Source organism: Sinocyclocheilus grahami, unplaced genomic scaffold, assembly GCF_001515645.1.
Source record: "Sinocyclocheilus grahami isolate Dianchi unplaced genomic scaffold, SAMN03320097.WGS_v1.1 scaffold356.1, whole genome shotgun sequence".
Lineage (NCBI taxonomy): Eukaryota > Metazoa > Chordata > Actinopteri > Cypriniformes > Cyprinidae > Sinocyclocheilus > Sinocyclocheilus grahami.
Genome location: NW_015505535.1, coordinates 211924 through 239632, shown reverse-complemented (window position 1 = coordinate 239632; position 27709 = coordinate 211924). Strand labels below are relative to the sequence as shown.

General features: G+C 36.9%; 2 protein-coding genes across 2 annotated transcripts; one reads left to right on the top strand and one right to left on the bottom strand.

The window, feature by feature from the left end:
* Positions 1 to 78: 78 nt before the first annotated feature.
* LOC107548820 (synaptojanin-1-like) lies at positions 79 to 21112 on the bottom strand. Its single transcript, XM_016229642.1, is given in 30 exon segments — positions 79 to 2047; positions 3403 to 3719; positions 4803 to 4989; positions 5562 to 5608; positions 5947 to 5985; positions 6335 to 6382; positions 6678 to 6716; positions 6925 to 7056; positions 7237 to 7275; positions 8020 to 8205; positions 8304 to 8466; positions 8591 to 8669; positions 9210 to 9422; positions 9636 to 9753; positions 9870 to 10026; positions 10114 to 10272; positions 10648 to 10840; positions 10975 to 11115; positions 11312 to 11396; positions 11519 to 11710; positions 12034 to 12112; positions 14316 to 14558; positions 14666 to 14738; positions 15329 to 15393; positions 17753 to 17836; positions 18425 to 18650; positions 18873 to 19140; positions 19624 to 19710; positions 19954 to 20101; positions 20993 to 21112. Coding segments are annotated over 29 exon segments (4572 nt in total). The 5' UTR covers positions 20078 to 20101; positions 20993 to 21112; the 3' UTR covers positions 79 to 1258.
* Positions 20512 to 27709, top strand: LOC107548819 (solute carrier family 46 member 3-like). Its single transcript, XM_016229641.1, has 6 exons — positions 20512 to 20558; positions 20641 to 20681; positions 23491 to 24399; positions 25413 to 25496; positions 25725 to 25881; positions 26486 to 27709. The coding sequence occupies exons 1-6, from the start codon at positions 20512 to 20514 to the stop codon at positions 26580 to 26582; spliced, it is 1335 nt and encodes a 444-aa protein (XP_016085127.1). The 3' UTR covers positions 26583 to 27709.

The window sequence follows — 27709 nt, the reverse complement described above, 5'->3', positions numbered from 1 at the left end:
ATACACAGAAACAGACGGCGCACTCCAAAATACAGCACAGTATTCCTCCACATCACAATAAATAGATTTATCAACAACCTGTTCATCGAAATTAAAAAACACGATTTCATTGAGCAAATAAGTACACATTGCACAAAAGAAAGCATGACCAAAATCCTGAAGGAGGAACCCACCAAATCAAACACACACAACACATGTTTAATACAGCAGTTCTGCCGTGAGCTTTGGATCAGATGAACTGAAAGCACATGTATATACAGTGTTGATGAATGAGAGGAGCCGCTGTGACCCTCATGCTCCACTCGAAATGTGTTTGAAAGCCTAGAGGACAGAGCTCTTCAGTGCACTTTAGATATGGCATGTGTATGCTGTAAATATAATCACAATTCAGAACTACTTTACATTTTTCCCCACTAGGAAGACATATAATCACTATGAATATGTATAGAAGATATATTTCGACAAGCTAAGCACATCGGGCGTGCTACAGGGGGGGGGGGTCTTTTGCGTGAACACCCAGAAAAATAAAGACTCTTAAATTGAGTATGCAGAAAAGCAGAGCAACAGTTACTGCTGCAGGCTCTGAACCTAAATGTAGGCAATAGAAACAGGTAAAAGACACATTCATAATGAGCTTAACAACAAACAAGTATCTCTTGTCAAGCCCATTTTACGGATATGATGGCGTAGAACACGTCAGACACAGCCAGGCATTTTAAATCTGTGCGTTTGATAATAACAAGTTTTCTTATTTGCATTGGGTTACAGAATAAAGGGATAGTTCACCAAAAATTGCTCACTCTCATGTCTTTACAAACCTGTTTAATGTTCTTTCTTCTGTGGAACATACAAGAACATAAGGGTAAGCAGAGGATGAAATTGAAATCGCAATGAGATATATAATTTAATATTTGTAAATTTTTTACATCTGATCATGTAGCTTAAATCTTCGGCCTAATGTATAATAAACTAAATCTGGCCATTGAAGTGTAAAATGTTACACACATATGTGTGTATATGCAGGTTAATACGCAAATAACAGGTTTTTTGCCCATTATTTTAAAAACTGAAAATATACTAACATACTGTGTTGATTTCCTCTTGGTTTCCCATCTACGTTGGGCTAAAAAAAACTGTTGGATTTATTTCGGACAAACGGGTCAACACTTCCAACACCACGCTATTATACAAACCATACTCGTATTATAGATACACAATAATATTTTCTCTGTATTTTACATACACGTTCTCCGCTGCATCATCTCTCTGTGAATTCGTTTCTGGAAGGGATGTGGGCGTTTTTGATGCTGGTATTAGTCCTGGTTCGGATCGGAGGAGGGATTGTGGGAAACGTTGAAGTGGGAAGTGACGCCCAGTTGCTGTCCATGCCAAAGCCTGAGCTGGGGAGGCTGCTCTGGGGTTGTGGGAAGGGAACGGATGAGACTGTGGGTATAAGCGGAGGGCCGGTCCCACCTGCGGATGGAGCCTTCATTGAAAGGAAGTCTGAATCGTCATCGAATGTGACCCACTTTTGGGTTTGTTTGGCTGGGGCTGCTGCTGGACCAGGAACTAATGATTGTTGTCTGGAGAACGACGGTGGAAGAGTTGAACTGTGAACCACAGCTGACATGGCCCTGTTGAGGCCCGACCTGGCCTCTTGGGCCTGCTGCTGGGTGTAGAAATCGGGCGTGAGCGATCGGCGTGGGGAGGACAACGAGTTGCCAGTTAAAGGGTTGGTGCTGTTGGGTCTGGGTTGGGCTTCTGTGAGGAATGGATTGGGGGATGAACGGAGGGTCTCCTGGGATTTGCTGCGGGAGGGAACAGGGGGAGGCAGGAGACATGGAGTGCTGCTGGTGTCCGGAGCTGAGAACAGGGAGAGGGAACTGGGTAACGTGGAGGAAGAAGAAGGGGAGGGGGTAGATGAGGAAGAGGAGCAAGGAAGGGAAGCGGAGAACGGTGAATTTTGGAAGAGGGACTGGGTGTTAAGCATGTCGAAGGGGTCTAGATTCCATTGTGCTTCTCTTTGGACTCCATTCATGACCTTGGCCTGGGGAAAGAAAACACACAAGGGCTACAATATGAAATCAAACTTACAGTTTAGGGAGAAGCTACAACACAATGAAGTTGCAGAATCAACATGAAATCAAATGAGATTTTATTAAATATATTGCGGAAAAATTATAGTCTTTGTAACCTTCCTTAACCCTCCTAAGCTTTTCAAGAAATGGTCACACCTTTGCTGTTTGGAACATTATTTATTCATTTATTTTTATTCTACTAAACTAACTTGCCTGAAGTAGTAACAACTAGTTTGGGGAATTTTAGGTTAAAAAGCTGACAAATAATTGCCCCCTTTGGCTGTTGGGGGTCATTTTAGAAGTAATACTGTATAATTTAAACTCTTTTTTAAATGAATGATATAACATTCAAGCAGTAACAATAAAATTATACATTTCTTTTGATATTTTAGATTAAACAATTCAGTACATTGGCACCAAACTTCTTAATGCACCTTTAAATATTCTGTCTCACTCACAAATATGTATCATTACAGACATAAAACAACATTTCATGTTGACTTTTAATTATAAATCATGTGTTTGTTACAAGTTTTAATAAAATGACTTGTTGGTTAAAACATAAATGGTGCAATGACAGACCTTAAAAAAATAAAAATCTGAAAGATCTAAATTTTGTTTATTAAACCGTCTAATGAAACAATAAAAAACAACATTATAGAACATCAAAAACATAATTAGTGTGCAAGTCTACTAGAGGTAAAGTGAAGCTGCTGTATTTACTCATAAAATGACTTGAAAACAATTTTATCACAGTTAAAAACAAAAACAAACAATACCCACAACGAATACTGGATGACACTTTCCTTGAACCCCCTGTCAGAACAACATTAAACTCATAACCTGGTATTTTTTCTAGAAATTGCAATATACAATAATGTCAAGGGGTTCAAGTTAAGTTTACACTTCTCTGATATTTAAAATAAAAGAAAGTTAAATTAAAGATGGAAAGGGGAAAAAACAACTATAACATGGAGGATCCTATATGTATGAGCAGCACCCATACATTGTGACTACTGGCTATGGTGCCATGAAGACAACGTAAGGACTAGAAATTACTTAATCCAGTACCTGTCAACCTGAGGATTGCTCCTGCTAGTAAAAGAGAGAGACACATGCATCAAGAAGAGCGAAACATGACTATAAGAACCACCTGGACAAAGTCGATATTACTAGAAAAGTAGAAACAGAAGAAGAGGCCCCTAAAGCTGGGTATTGACCCCAGGATGGGCTCTTGTGGGTACCTGTCTCTCTTTATCACAATTAAATGTTGGGCTTGTGATCTTGACATCCATGCAGATGTGGGCAGAGAAAGAGGACTAACCTGAGATGTAGGAGCAGGAGCAGGAGCAGGAGCAGGAGCAGACTCAGGTGGCAGTGCGTGAGAGGACCGGCTCCGGGGTGGAGGCTTGGGAGATGCCAGTCCGGGCTGAGAGGTGGCAGCGGCTCCAGCAGATGCTTGAGGAGCAGGCTGAGGCATCAGCGGGGCAGGGAAGGTGGGCTGCATTGGTGGAGGGAGCTGGGCTTGTATGGGTGGGGGCAGTTGAGGTTGCACTGGAGGCTGCATTGGCGACACGGACTGGGGCTGCATGGGTGATGTCATCTGAGGCCTCATGGGACCTGGCAGTGTGGAGGGTGGACCTGATGGACAGACACACAGCATTATTACATGATAGAAAGTTGGTAAGATATGTTTAAATCAATAAATAATCAATAATTATTAAATAATAATAAAATAATACATTATCAATAATATATGTAATAATTATTATTACTATCATTTTAATAATTTTAGGTCGTGAATGTACCTTTGAATGTACCTTTAAATATCCTGTTTCAGTCAGAAATATGTATTATTACAGATGTAAAAAGGGGTTAAAAATGTCATTTTAAACAACGTGTTACACGTTTTGATGAAATTCACAATGACTTATTGGTTAAAACATGAATGGTGTAATGACACCAGGGTTATTATCGTTAACTAAAACTGAAATTTTTATTTTTAGCTAGTTGTCAAGGCAACATTTCCCTTTTCAATTTATTTTAATTAGTTATTAATTTATTAATAAGTAAATCTGAAATGAAAATGAATAAAAACTATATAGACATATATTTAAAAAAAACTAAAACTCAAAATGACAAAAACACACTACAAAATGACTAAAACTTTAAACTTAGAATGAAAACTGAAAAAAAAAAACCTGGTTTAAAATACTAATAAAAACTATAATAGTATCTCAATTATACTAAAAACACTCTGACAGACCTTATTATAAACCAAAATCTGAAAAATCTGAATCCTATTTACTAAAATGTTCATTATAGAACAAAAAAGCATGATAAAACATAATAATAACAATAATAAAACAAAAATATTGAAGAAAAATGAACAAGTCATTAGAAGTGTTGAACAAACCCAGAGGGAGTTCAGACGGTTTGCTTTGGGGTTCAGGAATGGGTCTTGGAGCTCCAGGGTGATTATCAGGTGAGGGCCGTGGGGCCCCAGGACCTGGTTTAAAATACTAATAAAAACTATAATAGTATCTCAATTATACTAAAAACACTCTGACAGACCTTATTATAAACCAAAATCTGAAAAATCTGAATCCTATTTACTAAAATGTTCATTATAGAACAAAAAAGCATTATAAAACATAATAATAACAATAATAAAACAAAAATATTGAAGAAAAATGAACAAGTCATTAGAAGTGTTGAACAAACCCAGAGGGAGTTCAGACGGTTTGCTTTGGGGTTCAGGAATGGGTCTTGGAGCTCCAGGGTGATTATCAGGTGAGGGCCGTGGGGCCCCAGGATGCACCTCTGCTATGGGTCTGGGGGCCCCAGAATGAGCAGGAGGAGGAGGTCTAGCCTGAGGAGGGATGCTGATGACTCCTGCTCGAGGTGGGATCTAAAGCCAAAAATATAATTTTAACATGGTATTATCCCTTTTCAAAAATTATTATTTTTTTTTTTACTATTTTTAAATATCATTTAGTCCACCCACCGGCCGTGGGGCGCCTCCAGGGGCTGATCCGGTGGCTTGACCTCTACCTGAAAAACAGCCGATGCAATAATCAAACTTTTAGTAATAGTTATATGAAATAAGTTAATAAAAATATAAGTAAACCTATTGGCACAATTTCTACAAACCAAACAATACTTTCCATACTAAATTTAAACAGATGCTTTAAAAGTAAGCCTGGAAAACGTCAGATCAATGCTCCTGTAAAGAACGTAGCTCTATTCTGTGTTGAATCTAGCCTGGGGTTACAATATTCTGGCATGAGGAAGGCCCAAATATGTCCGTCAATGAAATCTTCGATGAGCAGGAGGAGGAGGTCTAGCCTGAGGAGGGATGCTGATGACTCCTGCTCGAGGTGGGATCTAAAGCCAAAAATATAATTTTAACATGGTATTATCCCTTTTCAAAAATTATTATTATTTTTTTTACTATTTTTAAATATCATTTAGTCCACCCACCGGCCGTGGGGCGCCTCCAGGGGCTGATCCGGTGGCTTGACCTCTACCTGAAAAACAGCCGATGCAATAATCAAACTTTTAGTAATAGTTATATGAAATAAGTTAATAAAAATATAAGTAAACCTATTGGCACAATTTCTACAAACCAAACAATACTTTCCATACTAAATTTAAACAGATGCTTTAAAAGTAAGCCTGGAAAACGTCAGATCAATGCTCCTGTAAAGAACGTAGCTCTATTCTGTGTTGAATCTAGCCTGGGGTTACAATATTCTGGCATGAGGAAGGCCCAAATATGTCCGTCAATGAAATCTTCTGTCAGTTACAGATGGTTGATGTTATTTTAGAGTGCTGATTAGCAAAGGCAGAGTGTATAGGAACTCACCAGCTGCATCTGAACGTGCTAATGCTGGGCTTTTTTGTCCTTTTGTCAGCATGAGAGAAGAAAAATCACAAATGATTTTCTGTTTCGTAGCATCTATTTTAGCTAGGGAGAAAATATATCTGACCCGACAGACTCCTTACCTGATGGAGAGATAATTTCTATCATTCTCTTTTTACAAAAGCTAATTCACCTAATTCAACCCATCACTTCACACTGAAACACTAAACCAAAAGAGACTTCATGCACTGCATCATGGCAAGATGGATGAACTAAACAACCCCTGCCCCATTAGTCCATTTCTCTTAGCAAGTGCAGGAGGTCTCAAGTGATCAGGCGATCATCATACACAATAACAAACACTGCCAAAAATGTCTAAAACCTAAATTACCTTCATAATCAGTCACATCAAACTCTAGATCGAGAGGCTCAGCAAAGCCTTCGAAAGAAAATTCACAATGTTTCCAAAAATTACATTATAAACAAAAATCAGTAATGAAAAACAAAATCCACATGGCAAAATAATTACTTAATAAATTATACCACAAAAAGCCAAATTTACAATGAGGCTCAGGAAAAGCATGAAGAAACACAACCAAATGGACAAACCAAAGTCAGCCAGACATTTTTTGCTATGCCAACCTAATATCAATTAACCAAGTCAATAAACACTAAACAGCATTAAGCCAATATTCCACAGCTAATACACAGTGCTGGTTCATGTACAGAATTACCTGCTGAATCTTTCCTAACAGGTGTGGGACTTCTGCCTCCTTTAGAAACCACAGGACATTGTGAAATGAATGAATGAAATAAAGTAAAATAAAAAACAAGTGAAAACATAGTATCTAATGTAGTGCGCTCATTCATACGGGTGATTCAATTGCAGATAAATCTCATGACTTCTGGATAAGAACAGATCTTTAAAACCAAAACTCTGTCATGCCTGTGTAAACATTTACAAAGATTTCACAGCTGTACCTGAGGGTGGTGGTGGGCGCTGCGGAGGTGCAGGTCGGGCTGGTGGGGCGTTGGGGCGTGGAGGAGGGGGACGTTTTGGCTCTAGTCCATGTGAAGAGAGAGCTCCAGCTGGCTGACCATCAACAGGAGAACCTGAGCAAAAAGAGAGGAAAAGAAACATGCTATTATCACAAGTGTCAAATCAACAGCCTGAGGGATTTAGCTCAGCTCACAGCACTGCAAACCACACAGAAGCCTTGAGACATACACTCTATAAGAGCTCAGGAACCACTGAAGCACATCAGCAACACCTCTGCAAACAGCACTCTTTACCTGCCAGTTCCCTTCTAATGGATGCTGGGCTTAATCCTCCTTTTTGCAGTGTAAAAACAAAGGAAAATTAATGCACTGGAATTTTTGTATGTTCCAGAGTTTGAGAAATTAACATTTTTGTTTAACTCTGTATATTGAAATCTACTACAGGGTTACAGAAGAGAACTAATTATTAAAATGATTATTCTACTTCCCTGATGCTTCATGTACTGTATATAGCTATATAGTTTGGGGTCTGTAAGATTTTTTTTTTTATTTTACTAAAAGAGGAACCTTATGCTCACAAAGGCTCCATTTATTTTATTAAAATCGATTTTGTAAATAAAATAATATTATGAAATATTAATACTATTTAAAATACTTGTTTTTTAAATTTATTATAAATTGTCATTTATTCTGGGATTATTTCAGAAATCATTCTAATATTCTGATTTGGAGCTCAGGAAACATTTCTTATTGTCAATGTTGAAAACAGTTGTGCTGCTGCTGCTTAAAATTTGAAACTATTATACATTTTTCTCAGGATTCTTTGAAAAATAGAAAGTTCAAAAGAATAGCATTTCTTCGAAATATAAATCTTTTCTAAGATTATAAATGTCTATACTGTCACTTTTGATCAATTTAATGCATCATGGCTGAATAGAAGTATTAATTTCTTTCAAAAAACTTAAATCTTACTGACCCAAACTTTTGAGCAGTAGTTAAAAATAAAGACAATGACAAAAAGTGATATAAATCCATAAGAGTATGTCCATGTTGAATACAGTCAAATACTAGCACTACCCTGTGGTGGTCCAGCTGTGCGTGGAGGGGCTCTGCTGGGCCGGATGGGGGGTGCAGGTTCTCCATGGGTAGGAGAGGGGCAGGGGCTGGTGCTTGGGGATGTGGCAGGGGACGCGCCTAGATCCATGCCTGCTCCAGGCTGCAGGTGCTGGGGTAAAATCTCCTCAATCTCCTCATCCACATCACCTGTCAACACAGCGATAAAAATCTAATGCCATACTGTTCCAGAGTTCCATAGATTCTTGCTGAATTTTGGTACCATGTAACTCAAAAAGGTGTGACACCTTCCATGTCATACTCTTCTCCCATGTCAGAGTTTTCTGCCAGCAGGGTGGAGCTGGTGGATGTTGGGATGCTGCCGCAGATTCTCTCCACACTCATTTCCTCCTCTAGACTCTTTATCCAACCTGGACTCCTCAGACGGATATCTATGGTCTTACCATTCACCTGCATGCAAACACAAAGAGGGATGGTAAAAAAGGTCAATATTAGAGTTCCATGCAATATATGTGCATGTGAATTTTTTTTTATTGTCAATATCAAATATGTAATCTTAACAGTAGTCTCTTACAGTAGAGGCGCTCAAAGATAGAGCTGCTAGAGCAGAATATCCCTCCAAAAATGTCACCCACATTTTCTCTTCAACAAACCTGTTCAGAAGAAAAAAAATATGTATTCATAATTTATGTATATAATATCGGATATGTACACACACACACACACACACACACACACACATATATATATATATATATATATATATATATATATATATATATATATATGTTACAAAGAATGCTATGTTCACCAAGGTTGTATTTATTTAATCAAAATACAGTAAAAACAGTAATATTGTGAAGTATTATAACAATTTAAAATTACTATTAGCTTTTTTAATATATTTTAAAATTGTATTTATTCCTGTGATGGCTAAGCTGAATTTTCAGCAACATTACTCCAAAAATCATTCTAATACACTGATTTGTGCTTAAAAAACATTTGTTCTTATTATTAATATTGGAAACAGATTCTTTGATGAACGGAACTTTGAACAGCATTTATCTGAAATAGAAATATTTTGAAAAATGATAAATGTCTTCACTGTCACTTTCGAACAAAATTTTATATAACAATTTAAAGAGCAATTAAATATAATTGGAATTAAATTATATATACAAAATAACCTGTACCTGATAAGAATAACCTCGCCAAAATGAGCAAACTTGTCCAACAGGTCATCAATCAGTGCATCATCAAAGTAGTCATCAGGACCAGACGTGCAGAGAGAGACGAGGATGGTGCCATCTGGTGGACCCTGCAGGGCGATCACTTCCTTATACACCTGATGTCTGGCCTCTGGATCCACCTCAAGTATGTCCACGTCTATGATGGCCACCACAGGCCTGCAAGAAATAAATGGGAAGGGTACAAGAACAGTGATTCCTAAACTTAAAGTACCTGTGCCCCACACAAACAAATGCAAAATTTGAACAAATACTTGCAGTAAAAAAATGAATTGACTGCCTTCTGCAGTACCACTGAGGCCCACTGGAGGGCACTAAACACATTGCTGGTGCAAACTTGAAAGTTGTGGTTCTGGTATTAGTCTCTCTCACCTGTGATCAGAGGTTTTGAGCTCTGCTCTACCATAATATTTGAGCTCTCCAGGGCTCCATGGGTACTGATCTTCCTCATTCACTGGGGCTCCTACTACATTCAACTCCAACTCTTCCGCTGTAATACACACAGGCAGATCTAATATCTAAGATCTTTTTCAAGGAAAGCGTAATCTGTTGCTGCATTTCCTGTTCGGTTGATGGTTGAAGATAAGTTATTAATATAATTCTCACCAGTTTTATCAAAGTTCCACTTCCTTCTCTTCCACAGCACACGGTCAGTCCAGGCTGGTGTGCGGCACTTCTCACTGGTGTCGTAGTCCTCAGAAAACAGGTCATATTTGTAAGTGGGGGCAAAATCCAGCTTCCCTTCAATAAAGCCTCTAAAAACCTGAAATATGAATAAAATAGAGAAATAAAAATAGTGACCAAAAAAAAAGACATGTTCCACTGATATAGCTGTTTTTTCCTGATATACCTGTCCAGCATTCTTCTGCTCTACCAGTTGATCTCCAGCAATCAGTGCATCCCAATTTTGCTGTCTGATCAGCTCCTTTGTCTCTTCATTAGGAATACTTATTCGGTAGTTGAAGTCGCCACACCAGAATACATAATCATGGGAGTACAGGAGCCGGCCCTAAAAATAAATAGTTTAATAACTTATTATTATTTAATAATAATAATTTTTATTATTTTTCTTTTTCATATATTTTTATTATGTCATACAAAATAATAAATATTATATATTAATACCTATTACAATGTAGTTAAATAATATTATTAAGAACAAAAATAATAATTACTTTAAAAAAAAATTATATTTGTTTTTATTATTTAATAATATTAAATAATATTACATTAAATAATATTACATGTTTTACATTCAATGTATTTAAATATTAATAATTTATAAGCAGTAATAAAAAAATAAGAATTTTTATTAAAAAAGAAGAAGAATGTGTTCATAAACGGAACAGAACTAACAGATATTTTTACATCATAAATGAATTACCATGGGGAAGGACAGTTTGCGTGCAATTTCATTGTAATCGTCGTTCCTCTCTTTGACCTGTGATTGGCCGGCGGCAAAGTGTGAGCACACAAAGCAGATGCTTGTGGTGTGGAAGAGCAGGCGTATAGCCACACCCCCTTTATTACCAGTGGCTCCGCCCATTCCAGTCTTTACTGTGTCCACAGCAACGTCCCTATGTGAGGAAAACGACACACAATATGAGATCTCATAATACTATACTTACTCATAAAACTCTAATTCTTTTAAATATCTGAAATCACACTGATTTGTCAATAATAAAATGAACCCAAATGTGTGTGAGAATACCTGATGAATGGTGCATGCTGAGGGCGTATGAAGACGAACAGACAGACACCCACCAGCTGCTCTGAGGCCAGCAGCACATACTTGTGATCTCGTGAGATGTTCTTCTGCAGTTCTGCAGCCCACAGCTTCTGATTAGTGGTGCTACCAGAGAGGAAAGCGAAGTTCAATAGTTCTCATAGGAATGAGAGCATGACAAATATATTTAACCTCAAATACTGATTGAATGAAAAGTGTATTGTGTAGCACATCACAACCACTGGACCAAAGGAAATTTTGCTTCTGCTTACTAACTAACTGCAACCAGTGAACTTTGAAATGTCTAACGTCAAGTTCTTACCTTGCGCTGACGATATTTCCAGCATTCAGCTCCACCATTTCCTCAAAGCCAATAGCAAAGATGTCCACTGGGTTGGATTTTCCATCTGCATGACAAAACCCACAAAAGTCACTAAAGTATTTGCACTAGTTTTTTTTTTGTCGCTGACAACAGCAACCTAATTTCTTTGTAAAGTATCATTTGCATTGACGTTGCATCAACACATACCTTGGAATTCTGGGTGGCCGGCCTTCTTAGGGGCATCCATGAGCCAGTCATTGAGCGTGTGGTTACGAAACGCAATACTGCGGAACTGCTTGCCCCCGTTCACGTTCCACGTACCCACACAAACTCTGATCTTTTTGGGACGTGTGTACTTGAAGTGGTTCTGACACATGCCCAGAAGCACTCTGGGAGAGGCTAAAACAGAAAGGGTGAGATATTCTTATAAAAAACCTACATAAAATAATCAATGAGAATATGAAATATGAATATGAAAGTGCACAAAAAGAAAATGCAGAGCATATGACATTGACCAAACCACTGAGACACACCAAACAGACTGAATTATTTCCTTGAAAGTCGGACAAAAAAAGATGCAACGTATTTAAAACAAGACAACACAGATGATAAAAAGAAAAAACACACTGTACAATGTCAGAGGCGCCAAAATAAACAGTGAGTTTATGAAACAGGGAACCATATACAGTTATGGATTTATGGTTGGTCTGTGTATACTGTACCTGACTGTAAAATGGGCTCAGAGACTAACATTGTAAGCATTAAGGAGAAAAAGAAAGAACAAAGGAAGAGGGGAAGAGAGAGAGGTTAAAAGTTAGCCGTTAGACAGATAACAGAATTAGTCCTCTGGATCAACACTAATCTCACACCCAAAGCAGCCGGGAGTCATAGATTAGCACGCTAGCATGAGGAAATGCATTCAGATCCAGATCCACAGGATGAAATCAGTCCACTGCAGCAGACTGATCCCATAAACCGTGACCACAAACACAAAATACCAAAGGTGGAGATGTTTGAAACCTCCTATAACTCAGTAAAGTCCATAAAATCGGTAATTTCAACAAGCATTTGCTAGGTATTTTAAATCTATTCTTTAATAGGCAATGTATTTACGATATGTTCATATTATGAATAGATTTACAGTGGGGAAAAAAAGTATTTAGTCAGCCACTAATTGTGCAAGTTCTCCCACTTAAAAAGATGAGAGAGGCCTGTAATTTTCATCATAGGTATACCTCAACTATGAGAGACAAAATGAGAAAAAAAATCTTTATATTATAATTAATTATATTACTAATATATTTCTATTTTTATAATATATCTAAATCGGAATATATTTGTTAATTTGTCAGAAGTTTTTCTAACACATGAAAACACACTGTGAATCGGTTTGTGTGAAATACTTCAACTTCATCATTAAAAGAATTTTCAATATAAACATTTATGGCTGTTACCTATAAAAACAACTCATCATAAAATACAAAAGAACATAATGCACAATATATTATAGAACAATAAACACTTGACAGAACACATTTTTAATAACTGTCCATACTTGAAACAACAACGGTACTTATGTTCACAACAGTGGCATTTTTTTATCCCCTCATTTTAAATATTTGGTGTACTTTTGTTATTTTTGCGAGCATTTTTCCCCACAGCCCTTGTTTATTTCTGACTCTGAGGGGCTGTTTACACGAAAACGTTTTCAGCCAAAAACGGGAAACTTTTTATGCGTTTTGCTTGTTCGTTTACACGACAATGGCGTTTTGGGGACTGAAAACGCATATTTTTGAAAACGGGTTTCAGAGTGCAAGTTTTTGAAAACGCCACCGTTGTTGTTTCCGTGTAAAAAACCCAATACGGGAATCTTTGAAAACACTGATGTCATGCGCGTGCATAGTACGTGTTAGGTATGTAGACATGTGCAGTGTGTGTCGATTTTAAAGGCAAGCGCGAACAAACATACACAACAATGGCGGAGTACATGGTACTGTTGCTGCGGTTTAAGAGTTTGCTAACGCTTCTTCAGCAAAGTGTGGATTTACTTCACCAATATTACAACCAACAGTGGAGACGCATCATATAAACATGGCAACAGGTACTGTTTACTAACAAGGTGACTGCGCCAACTACTGGCCTGGAACATCAAAAAACTCTCAGAATGAAACAAAACTTTCAAAACAAACTAAAACGCTCTATACAAAGCAAAACCATTCTCAAAACAAAACACAAAACAAAACAAAACAAAAAACAAAAACACACAAATTCATGAACACGTATTCAAAGGGACATCAAAGGAATAGAAGTCTGCTACCCGACCCGAGGGTTTATAGCTAAACTAAAACTATATGCAGGCTCCGCTGCTTTCATAGGCACACACACACACACACACATTATTGCAAACGACAACACAGCACGGTAACTTTTATTAGTAAAGTAGCTTCGACAGGCTACTGACTCGCAACGTTATATTTCTCTGCAATGAGGGGGTAAAATCGCTGTTTTTGAAGGAACTAAGTCTCATTGCTTGTAGAGAGACGCGCAGACGCAGGTTCACACACACAACTTTCATCTCTCTCTCTGTCTCTCTCTCGCGCGCGCCAATTCAAATAAATGATATAATTAGCCTAATTAATTCAAATAAATGCGATCTTGCATCTCTGTGTCTGATTTAAAGCAGGCCGAATGCTAACGAGCCTTAACTTACGAAAATGACCATAATTTGCACGATGGAAGAATTATCGTCTTGTCGTATACAACCATTCAAAACCTCGGCAGAAAAAGAGGCCTAATTAAAGTTGACAGCACTGCCAGTTACAGTAATCTTTCTCTAATAACACAAAAGATCTCACACAAAACAGAGCAGACTAAAATAAATATAGCCTCACAACTCAAATTGACACAACTAGCTACTGTCAACTTACCACAGAGGAAGAGGAACAGCCATAGGAAAGCAGAGAAAAACAGCAGATTAAGACAATTAAGACAATCATAAACTTACAGCGTGAAAATGGCACAGAAACACCCGTTTTTCTGCTCTCTGGTGCCTTTTGTGCTGTACCGTTTGTGTGTTTTACAAGCCGACATGTACCTTAGCCTTGCCATCCAGAGCACCAGTGCCTGCGTAGATCTTGCTGATCGAGTCTCCATTGGTGGACCACATGGTGCGGAAAACCTCCTGAAAACGTGCCACCAGCTGAGGTTTCTCGGTCAGACCCATGTCTTCCAATTGTTTTGGAAGCATCTGAACACCACAGACATATTACATAATGAATGAAAAACAAATAAATAGTAAAAAGAAAAAAAAACTTCAAACTGTAGTAAGAAAACAGAACTGTGTCACAAACACACCTCAAGCGCAATGAAGGCCTGGACGCTGTTTGTTCGGTCCAAGCAGTCGAGACAATTGGAACGAATGGTCCCACTCATAAAGTGTTACCAAATAACTACAACGTAATAACATGCATTGTATGATTAATGATTATGATTAATTCAAATTTTATTACATTGTAGTTATAAAGACACTTACTGTAAAGTGGGTCCATTATTTTTAGATGCATTTTTACGGTCAAATGTTCATTTACAGATAATGAGTTTAGACTTGTGTTTATATCAGCATGACTAAGGGCTGGACATTTTACGCTGCTTTTTCAGCATCTCATGCCATGAGTACTGATTTTTCTAAGACATCATGAGCAGTCTGCATTTATAAGTCACCCAAGTTAAAAAAGTTCAACTTTTAAATGATCCCTCGAGACCCCCTGCTGCACTTCATCCAGCTGTTCTGTGTGTAATTGCCGCCTACAAATCCATCAAATCGGCCTCTGGTAGACCTTAATTACCCACCAACTAGCCGAAAATGCATCCTTAGACATGACTGAGCTTGCCCATCCAGACTGTTAAATAACAGGTCTGTTTGAAGCAGTATGCTTTCATCACACACTAACACTTGGGCCTGAGCCAGAACAGCTGGATACTAGAGCAAGCATCATCAGAGACCAGCAGAATCTTAATTACCTCTCAAAAGCCGGTGCGTTTGCTTCAAAACCACGGGACAGCTTAACACGATGAGATCCCACCTTTGTGGAAAGAGGATAAAAACAAAAAAAGGAAGAATCGTGAGATGAGTTGTTTCATATTTGGTGCAAGAGGAAATTAAAGTGGCAGAAGGAAGATGTGAGAGACAGCAAGAGAAAGACCACACAGGCCTGGCCCGCCTGCTGAGTTGAGCTGCATTTGAAGATACAAAAAACATTTGTACAGAATAAGACAGCGGAACCATCTGTAATGATTTCACAAGCTCACTGAAGCCTGAAGATCTATCAGAGATACCGATCATACCAGGAAACACATGAATCCTGGCTAGACAGTCGTGCTCTAGACAGAAGTTTCAACTGCTAATGCTGGATAGCTGCAGATTTTAATAGTTGCAGGAAGCGCCTTTCTAATAATGGTTTTCTATTTGTGTGACATCTGACTAACTGCTCTCACAACCTTCAATATAACGTATTGCGTTCACACCTACAACCATAATAGGTAAGCTATACAGAGGACTTTCCCATCTCCAGGCTATGACTGGCTTCTCATTTCCTGTAGTCTCATATAACTTGGTCACTGAAACAGTTACACCTTTGAACACAATTGGTTAGTGTTCTAACCACAGGATTGTTGTTGTTGTGTCTTCTAACTAGGGTGACTCTAAAATCGCCTTTATACAGTCAACATTTGAGCTATATGCCTTTTGTTTAATTTATTTTAACCCAGTTTATTTCAACATTTTACACCGAGCGTCTTCAACAAGGGGCCTGCGATGGCACTGCAGATGGTCTGCCAATGTGAAGAACTATTTAAAAAAAAAGTTAAACAAAAAAATTAACAAGTTAACTTAAAGCTAAAACAACCAATTAAACATGTTAAATGAGCCCCTCCTACATTAAACATTGCATTATCGATATACTATTATTTACACTATATACAAAATTACATACTTATACTAAATAAGTGTGTATACTAACATTTATACAATATTCTAAATTACACACTTATTATACTAAAATACACTTACAATATTATATACTAAAATATCAATAATAGGTAATTAAATACTTTTATATTATTCATTTAAATTTAAATGTATTTTTTTGTAATTTTGTTATGTCTTATACGATTTTTTTCATTTTTACACTTTAAAAAAAAAAATATATATTTTAGCTTTAATTTTTAATTTAATTTAAATTTTATTTCAGTTTAGTTTTCATTTCTTTTTAGTACTTCAACTTATTTTATTTAAGTTAGTTGCCAGGGCAGAATTTCTCATTTTTGGTTTAAGTTTCATAAGTTTAAGTTTTTGCATCTAATATTTACATTTTATTTTATTTCAGCTTTATTCCAATTAATAAAAAATTATTAATAGTTTTAACTTTTAGGTAACAACTACAAGACATAAAATCATTCATTATTACATATTTGAATGCAATGTATTTACATTTGTAATATATTTAAATATGTTAATTTGTTATTTTTTATCAGTATGTATAAGATGGTCCCTGTTCTGCCTCTATATGCAACAGGGGGCCTTCAATTCAAAAAAGCTGAAGATCTGCAGTTTAGAGCTGTTGGAAAGTTATGCTTTATTTAGACTCAGTCAGACTGTCAGAGTTCCACTCAATTCTGTTAGTTGCCTCTGCCATTAATATTTCATACATTCGGAATGGCAGCAGAGACTGGCTCATATTACCGTGAGCTTTCTGGGAGCAAAGAAAAAGCATCCAGTGGCGATTCAACTTCCTTTATTTTGCACCTAGCGTTGCACCGAAGACAATGGAATCCCTTATAACCAATACCACTATGGCCTGAAGTGACACACAAGGTTCTGTGGAAAGCTTTGAAAAACAGCTCAAGAAGGGTCACCTCACCAGCTTCCCACTAAAAGCAACAATGATAATGTCTATGCAATGTCAGAGGAAAGACACAGGCATTTCCAGACCTGCTTGCTGGCATCTTAACTTGATTTCACAAGAAGCCAACAGATTTATCAGAAACTGGATCCTTTCCAAAATGAGTCACGGTCGGTTTAGATGCAGCTTTCACCGACTGACATTGCACAAACTCTTTGCAGTGAAGAACAGATCATCCACCAGACAAAACTAAACCTTCGATATACCAACTGTCGGTTCCCATGCTGTCCTTTTGGCTCTCGACTTTGATTCAGCTGCAACAAAATCCCCTGAAACGAGTGTTTCTGATAATATTTATAAAGGGGGTCAGCACTGGCCATGTGTGATGAAGTGGAAACACAAAAAAATAAGTTAATTATGATGAGTCAGCAGGAGCATGGAACTCCAGCAAGCTCAATCCAGTGGAGCGCAATGCAAACATTTTTCCTCAGTGTTATTTGAATACATGCATACATCATATTGATTCAAAGCTTTATTGTACCTGAATTCCTGGCTGCTCCCAGAACAGAGGTATTGACCCTCGGATCTGAATGAAGGAGGATACTTTGTCATCAAGGAAAATAACCTGTAGGGAAAACAAGTAAAAGCAAAATCTTAGCCTTGGCATGTCACATGTGACATTTAAACCCTATGGTATTTCTCACTTAGAGGACTAACTGGAATGAATGTACAATATTTTATTTCAATAATATTTATTCTTTAATATTTTCTATTTTGAGGGGATTTCATGGTTCTAGACAATATTCACCTCTAAATTATGTACCATTTGTTTCTAACATAAGAAAAATGTTTAAAATATTATTTTCAATTAATATAGTGTTTAGGTTGAAAACAGAGCAAAGGTATTAATGGCAGATTGGTGCCATGTAGTTGGAGAAATAAAGCAAATTTTTGTATTTTGTCCTCATTTATTTTGTGTGTGATTATTTTTAAGACCATTTAGCCTTCTCTTATCATATCCACATTTTCTGTGTTCATATAGCAAGTGCCACAAAAGTCAGTCTAAAGTATGATGTTTCGTACCATTCCAGTAAAATAAAAAAAGAAAAATTCTAAATGTAATTTTTTTTCAGTTTAAAATGACTAAAGACCATCCGAGGGTTAAAGAAGTAAGTTCAAAAGGTGACTTGCAATTGACTCATTGTTGGCATACCTGCTCAGTCTCCACAAAGTTGGCCACCTGGCCGTCGTCATTTGTGCCTCGGACATTAAAACGCGTGCCTGCTCTCTCTGAGCTGAGCCGAGAGATCACGCAAGCTTTGGCCTGCTTGTGCCCAGCGTAGATGGTGCGGATCTCCACTCCGCCACACATCAACCTCAGTAGCCAGTCATCACAGTTCACCCCATAATGCTTGAGATGGAGATGGAGGGACTGATTCCTGTGAAGCGGTTACATAATTACATCACCCTTACATCCATTTATCATTCACCGATTAAATTCAACATTCTGAGTCAGTGACCTTTTGTTGGAAACATTGTGCACATATAAAACAAGCCCTATAATGGCCACTAAAAATGTTTTTTTGAATAAAATGGTATTTATATATATAATGGAAAAATCTTTTAACACTGAATCAAATTGACCTTTGAAAAAGACCCACCAGAAAAAACGATTATCAGATGTGTCTTCTCTGATTCTGCGGTGCGCGTTCAAGCTGAGGTCCAGACTCACTCCGGTGGAGGACCAGGCAAAATAGAAGTTACCAGAGTTTAAGACTTTCCTGACATCAGAGATGCGGTCCTCATCCGAGGGGTCGTTTTTCAGAGAGACGAAGTCAGTGCCTGTTACGCGAAAAACTTCTGAATCCTGGACTTTTCCCACTGAACTGCAGCCTGTTACGACCACCAGGCTGTGCAGCATAGAATCCCCTTTGGAAGAAGAGTGAAGTGGATTCAGAGCTGGTAGATTATGCACATTTTGTAACCACATATTTAAAATGTGCAAGTTCATAATTAGTTAATTGAAAAACCTATTTGTATCGGCCCCTTATTTAAATATTGAGGTGGATAAGTCTCAATGTCTATGCTGTTTCCTAAGAACTTAAAATATGACAGTGAAAATATTATATACACTCACAAACTCAAATAATGGCTATCCTAGTAGTTACACTGTAATTAGAGACTATATTTGTACAACGACTGATTGATAACATTTTGCGCATTTACCTTTCATAATTTTTGTTTTGCTGTGAATTTCAGTGTTTTGGTAATATTCTGCTCTACTTATCCTCAAAAAGAGCAGTTTTTTTTTTTTTTTAATCTGGCGACAGGGAGGATTTGTATTTGTTGTGATGACAAACACAACCGGCAAGTCAAATTAAATAAATTAAAAAAGAAGCTGAGAAACTGTACCAAGGTTAAGACGAAGAACTCCCAGGATCCCATAAGCATCCAGCATCTTGGTGTACGCTGTCTTGATGGTCTCCTTCTCTGCCGCCGCTGTGGATGACATCCAAACATTTACTTAAAAAATGCCACATGCCATATTTATTGATGATTTATAATCTCCAAAACAGTTTTATATGCAAATAAGCAATATTTAAGCCATTTTGCTTTCTTACATCTAGGAAATTCTGTGAATCAAGGGGGGTGGGGCTTATGATTCAATAAATGACTGGTTTAACATTTTTCATATTAAAAATAAAAAAATAAGTACTAAAAGGGGTATATGGACAGCCTTACACAGTACAGCAACAGCTCCAGACTCGAACATCAGGCATTCATCTCGATTTCTGGTCTCCACAATCACACTGTATGGAGGTGGATCCAGCTTATGATAAATACGATAACCTTTACTGAATGCCATGACTCGACACAACCCGTTTCAGCCCTGCATAAGAAAAAAATAAATACCATTTACTTTGAAAACATACCATATGAAGGAAATGCCACAGGGTTACCATATTCAAACCCTAAACCGCCTGCAGGTTCAGAGAAGCAGGTGCATCAAATGTCGCATCATGCAGAAAACACAATTCAAAGTGTATTATTAATGCATCCTGTCATAAACCATTGACATAAGAGGAAGGAAATAGACTTGAACAATTCGGGTTTTTGTAAATACACAATTTCGTTGCTAAAATACACTCTTAAGATTGCAATAAATCCATGCATGTTCAGCGCATTATATGAAAAGAAGGACATCAAGATGCTTACAAAAAACATGTTAGTTATGCTGTATTTCAGCAACACGACAGCAAGGGATGGAGAAGGAACCCAAATCCCAAGCAACGAGTTAAAATGTCCGACTCAAATGAGATAAACCGTGCAGAAACAGAGGATGACAGGTGCTCATCACAATGCCACACCACATACGATCAGATCTGCAAACCAAATATATGAGAATGCTTACAATTCATGCACCCACAGGCTGTCTAACCTTGGGCCACTGTCTCAGCGTGAGGCTGAAGGTTAGTGCACATGAGATTAACAATCATCCACATGATAACTAGAATGAAGACGACCAGGCCCCGCCGGCCATTTATCTGTCAAAATCAACAGTGAAGACAGACTGACAGCGCTAAAAGCCTTTATCACGACCAGCACTAACGGCTAATGTTAGCCGGCTAGCTCTCCATCGTCTTCCTGAACCATATAAACAGACATTTAACTGATAACAGCGCCGCAATATGTGCGTTTATACGTTAAACGTACAAATGTAATACCTCAGTATTCATTATTCATTTACGACGATGCTTGGTAAAGAGAAGGTCTTGTGTACCTGTCAGAATTGTGTCTGTCTTCCCCGGGTTGGAGATCGTATAAGGCTAGAAACAAAATGATTAGCGGGGCAGGTAGTTCAAGCACAGAAATACAACCGAAACCTAGAAAGGACAAGTACTATCTGTTGTTATTCCCCGGACCGCTTCCGGGACCTTAAGGTGTGCACTGATTGGCCAGAGTTATGTCATGTGATGTACGAACTCGATGAACTGACGAACATCGTGTCCTATCAAGTACATTTTTTTTGTGTTAATTAAATACGACAAAATGACACCAAACTCTGGCAAGACGTATGTCAGGTCATTGTAGATTTCACATATAAAAACGAGTTTTTAAATGCTTTGTTTGGGTTTGCCGAGAAGCAATATGAACATTTATGCTTCTATGCAACTTATTTTTATTTTTTTGTTGTTTTCTATTTTTTGATATTCTATCCGTAAATGTAAAGTATTAAAAAGTAACGCCCTTTTTCTAAATTTCAAAGAGATATTATAGGCTCTATATTACTTTTTATGCACCTCCTTAAAAAAAGCTAAACGCATGCTGACTTGATAGTGTTTTTATATGATGCCTGTTTTTATTTATCCATATTTTGATCGGTGGGCTGTTGCATGTAAGTGATCATTCATATAACGTTTATTTGTCATCTCTATTTCTGATTGTATATATTAGCACTGTGTTTTAGTTCGCTATGTATTAACCATTGGCTTTTATTTAATCGCAACCCATGGTATGTATGCAACTGTTGAATAAAATGTAGACAGTGACTTTAATTTTAATTTGGCCATTATGGGCCGTGAGGCGCCCTCTTCAGACCAAAATTAATTAAAGCAATAGTTATGGATTTATTTTTCCATGTCCATTTTTTTTTCAGTTCGGTCATAGGTCCCTCCCATTTCGTACGCCTACTCAATATTACCGTAACATTTAGAAAAAGGGAATACTAATACTAATACAGTAGTAGTATTAAAAAGTAGTATTAGTATTAGTAATACTAATACTAATACTAATACCGTAATGCAGTGGTTCTCAACCACAAAAACAACTATGATAAGAAAAACGTAATTATATAATGTAAATAATTTTATTTTATTATCTGGACCAGAACACAATCGATATCCTAAGATTTCAATTATAACGCAACAAATATGCAAATCTGTGAAAACGTCAATATCCTACAATTGACCAATAAATAAATAAATAAATAAATAAATAAATAAATGTAATTGAAGTAAAATAGCTACAAAACATTCTGAAAAATATTAAATTAAATGCAATTTTAAATCCACACGGAGTCGTTTAGACTTGATAGTGTTTTTATATGATGCCTGTTTTTATTTATCCATATTTTGATCGGTGGGCTGTTGCATGTAAGTGATCATTCATATAACGTTTATTTGTCATCTCTATTTCTGATTGTATATATTAGCACTGTGTTTTAGTCGGCTATGTATTAACCATTGGCTTTTATTTAATCGCAACCCATGGTATGTATGCAACTGTTGAATAAAATGTAGACAGTGACTTTAATTTTAATTCGGCCATTATGGGCCGTGAGGCGCCCTCTTCAGACCAAAATTAATTAAAGCAATAGTTATGGATTTATTTTTCCATGTCCATTTTTTTTTCAGTTCGGTCATAGGTCCCTCCCATTTCGTACGCCTACTCAATATTACCGTAACATTTAGAAAAAGGGAATACTAATACTAAAACAGTAGTAGTATTAAAAAGTAGTATTAGTATTAGTAATACTAATACTAATACTAATACCGTAATGCAGTGGTTCTCAACCACAAAAACAACTATGATAAGAAAAACGTAATTATATAATGTAAATAATTTTCTTTTATTATCTGGACCAGAACACAATCGATATCCTAAGATTTCAATTATAACGCAACAAATATGCAAATCTGTGAAAACGTCAATATCCTACAATTGACCAATAAATAAATAAATAAATAAATAAATGTAATTGAAGTAAAATAGCTACAAAACATTCTGAAAAAATATTAAATTAAATGCAATTTTAAATCCACACGGAGTCGTTTTAATGGTTTTGCACATTTCGATGTATTAATTATAATACATTTAAGTTACATTTAGTCATTTAGCAGACGCTTTTATCCAAAGCGACTTACAAATGAGGACAAAGCAAATGATTCATCAAAAGGTGCAAAACAAAACCCGTAAAAATGCAACGAGAGGACTGTTTCATTTTTACATTTGTAAAAATGTACATGTATATATCTATGGTTATGGATATGCACATATGTACATATCTATGGTTTCACCCCTCCCGCCCATTGCGATGCCCATAGCAATTTCACAACTCAACCCGCCCATTCGAGGTGATTGGCAGCCTCACCAACCAATGACTTGTAGTCAAGGAAACACATCTGTGTTTCATTTCCTCTTTCTTTCTTTTTTTTCATAGCTTTTCTTATTTGGACCAGGAATTATAACAGACGTCATAAGATACATATGCAGCCACAGTTTTGTATGCACATGTGTTTCATTTATTTTGCTCTATTTTTCAGGAGGTGCAGAAAGCAGCTTCTCTGTTCTTCATGTACAGTGATTTGTCTTCCATGATCCCCAGTCTCATAGTGACCCTCCTCCTGGTGGCCTACAGCGATCAGCGTGGCCGAAAGATCACTAATATTTTGCCCCTCATTGGGTCTCTGGTCTACACGCTTTCATTCCTGGCGGTCTCCTTCTTCGAGCTCAACCTCTACCTCCTCATTGCCGCCAGCTTCGTAAGTGCCCTCTTTGGGGGTATCGGCACCATGCTAGGTGGCTGCTTCTCCTATGTGGCCGATTTGTGCGAGGACAGCAAGCAGAAAACTCTTCGCATGGCTGTAGTGGACATGATGATTGGCTTGTTGGCCGGTGTGGCATCAATCTCCACTGGCTACTTCCTGCATGCGGTCGGGTTCAACTGGCCTTTCTTCACGTCTGCCATATTTCAGGTGGTTAACTTGCTATATGCCATCTTCATTCTGGAAGAAACCAGGGTGATTGACCGGTCAGAGACTGTGGCTTGTTGTCAGGCCATGCAGAAACTTGTATGTGGTATCTACAACTTGTTTGCAGGAGGCAGTAGTCAAAGAAAATGGATTCTTGTGCTGTTGATTGTCACTTTCTCCTCCTTATCTTTTGTCAATACGGGGGGTCTGTCCATGATCACACTTTACGAACTCAATGAGCCGCTGTGCTGGAGCGAGATCCTCCTTGGCTATGGCGCCGCGGCCAGCACCTCCATCTTTATCACTAGTTTTGTCGGTGTGTATTTGTTCTCCCTCTGTCTGTCTAACACTGCCATCGCCTTCATCGGGATGCTGTCAGTCGCTATAAGCATGTTCATGACGGCCTTCGCAAAGACCACGCTCATTATGTTTCTCGGTGAGCATGAACATACACAGTCCAAAATTCATTTTAGAAAACCATTTTCATATATTATATATGATGTTTTTTTGGAATTAGGATACAGCATTTACCATGTTAGGTATTACTTTAGATATATAATAGTCATGCATGACAGAAAAAATGACAAGGGCAGAAATAGTTTATATTTGTGTCTTACCAAATTCTTACATACAGTAGTACACACACATACATTTAGAACACAAATGTAGTTACACTGTCTTTTTTATCATATTATATATTTTTTATCAAATTGCAAAATGAATCTACATTATAATGTTATGCCTAGCTTAAGCTTGTAGCTTAAAAAAAGTTTATACTTAAAATGATAATATTCTTTTTATTTATCAGCTATAACATGAAACAATTTGTTGTATTGACCATACGTTTAATATTAGTGCAATTTTGTTTAAAGTAAGTTGTTAGTAATTAGCTCCAACAATTAAGGAAAAGAGAGAATAGATAAACCTTCAACAATGAATAAATCACAGAATTACAATTTTTATAATACGTCAAATAATTTGTAAATGTGTGTCTTCTCACAGCTCAATTTTGCTCTTAACATCTGTTCAAAGTGGTATATATGGAACACTGCATATGTTATTGTATGTTGAAGATTTATCAAATTAATTAAGAGCTAACAGCAGCTGTTCCTGGGTACATCAATCTCACATATCTTATCACACGTATTATGTGTACAGTAATACAATGATAAAGTTTGCTTAATTAACTTCTTTGATAACTGAACACAGTTGCACTGGCAACTGTACTGAAGTGTAAATTAATTTCATTATCAGATATTATCAGCAATCTGTATGTTGTAGTTTGGAAAAAAAAATTTCTTTGTAAATTAGCTACATAAATTTGTCCAACATGGAATAAAAGACAGTGTGAGTTCTAAATTTGTAGCCATGTAAAACAGGTGAAAATGTATGTAATTCTGGATGTCTTGTTTGTTTAGTTAATGTGAGTATTGATGTGTTTACTTACAGTAAGGATTCCTGCTATGTTTGCCATCATGCCGTTCCCTGTCCTGCGTTCGATGATGTCAAAGGTCATCTCAAAGTCTGAGCAGGGTGAGTGACTCTGAAAATCACTGTTCCAAAGCAAAAGTCCTTATTCAGCAAGATGCCGGCTCTTCTCAGCTCAAGAATGAGTTTTTGTGTGTTTTGTTTTTTTTCGAAGTGGTGTTACATTTAAGGATCCTTATGTGAATGCTTTAACCCTGTATGTATGCATTCCTCCTCCTTTTGAAGAGACAATCATATCAGACTTTTCTTTGTTTACCCTTCATGTTTTCTCAGGAGCACTCTTTGCCTGTGTGGCCTTTACGGAAAACCTGAGCACTAACGGGTCCTCTGCGGTTTTTAGCAGAATCTATGCGGCCACCGTGGCATGGTGTCCTGGCTTTATCTTTATGTTGGGTGCTGGACTCTGTATCATTCCCATAAGTCTATTAGGGTAAGAGCTGCACTGAAACATAACCTGTTATTGATCTTTATAATGCTGAAATGTCTAAACCGTGCATTTAATACCACTTTGAAATGATTGCTGATATATATATAGCACTTTAAGTGTGAGAAAAGCACATTGTAAATAAAATGTATGATTGTATTATTATTATTATTATTATATCAAATTAAAAAAATTGTTTTAGAGAGGCTTCATAAATAGGAATAGAATACATTTGATCATTTTAAATGAAAAATGAAACACCAAAATCTACATTTAATCAGTTTTAAATGCTACAAGTGAATTTCATCATATCATTATATTGTACAAAAGGATAAACATATATTTATTTTTAAAAAAAGATTACATTAAACAGTGTTATTAAATTATTAGTGTTTTTAAAGCAGCAACCTGTAGCAACCTGTAGGTCTTAGAAACGGGTTATTCCTAACTTTTAACTGACGTGGTTTTGATTAATAGGCTGTAGTTCCTCATTCATAAATGCCAGCTAAGTCTTACATTTCCTCTTTCGCTTTTTGCATCTGCTTGTATTTATTGCACTTGGGTGTTGGCTAAGAATGCTGATTCATTCTGACTTTGTGTCCCACTCCAGCATCCTTAGGTGTTTCCATTCATTGGATTCTAATGACACTCAAGCACTCTTGTCAGAAGATGGGACTGAAGCCTCACATGACCCACCTGAAGCTTAAAATCAACGGGAGTTTGGATACCTCATGGTTCCCCTGTGTGTTTCTTTACATTTCCTCATACCAACATATGTGGGTAATCTGTTCAAGCCTATGTGTATTTTTAGTATTTTGAGTCGCTGCCATGAAATATGCATTTTTGCTGAAATGCAGTATATGCTTATGGTGGTTTTGGAAGGGAACAGAACTTTATATTTCTAAAGGGAAATTTTTTGAAAGAGGGAGTATTTTTAAAAATAATAATAATAAGATTTTCAGCAAAAACTAAATGTATATTTCCTTAAGGAAATACCAGTCACTTGCAAGGCAGCAACAAAACAGTAACAGTCTAAGGTGAGTTTAGGTTAGGCTTTGATTCTGTTTCGTCCACAAACAAGAATGTAGTTAATGTGAAGGGTAATGACAAGACCAATCATAATTCAGTGTGCAAATAGATGTAAGAAAGATGACCAATCCAATTAAGTATGCAAATATAACAATTATATCTACACCTTTAAAGAACTTAAGGGTTTAAAAATTGAAAATCGTGGTTTGAATAGAGTTAAAGAGACCAGAATAGAGTTAGTTTTAATAGATTTAGAATTAGAACCGAATTAATTTATTGTATGTACTGAATTAAGTGCAGAAGTTTAATACTTAGAGATTGAATGTTTGAGGGATATCAGTACATTGCTACCTTACAAGTGTAAAGTTTGGGCTGATGTGCAATATATATATATTTTTTTGAACCAACATTTACTGTAGATTTATAAAGTATATAAAATTGTATTTTATAAAGCATAAGATTTAGGATGCATCTTTATAGTGTTTTAAAGTTGTCTATGCTATTCTAAGTGTGGCAGGTTTTCATTAGTCTCATATTTGCACAGATCTGAGTAATGAGCAGTTTAGCCAATAAGCTCTGCCCTGCCATTGACTGTCTGTCATCTGAAACAAGTTAAGATACATAAATGATACACTGGTGTAGATCAGTTTACTTTGTTTGGAGGCTTAGCTGTGAAAAAAGTGATTTTGGAGGACTGGGCAGATCAGTCAGTTGATATTTGTACTTATCTGCCTGTATTGTTCTCCTACACCCACAAACATACACATTCCCAACAGGAATGCATATTGAACCACTGGGGGAAATA

Excerpts from the sequence above, each read along its gene's own strand:
- LOC107548819 (XM_016229641.1), top strand. The coding sequence starts at position 20,512 with ATGTCCGACTCAAATGAGATAAACCGTGCAGAAACAGAGGATGACAG. Across the intron at positions 20,682-23,490 it reads GTCTCAGCGTGAGGCTGAAG|TTTTGTATGCACATGTGTTT; the intron begins GTTAGTGCACAT and ends ATGCAGCCACAG. Across the intron at positions 25,882-26,485 it reads ATTCCCATAAGTCTATTAGG|CATCCTTAGGTGTTTCCATT; the intron begins GTAAGAGCTGCA and ends GTCCCACTCCAG.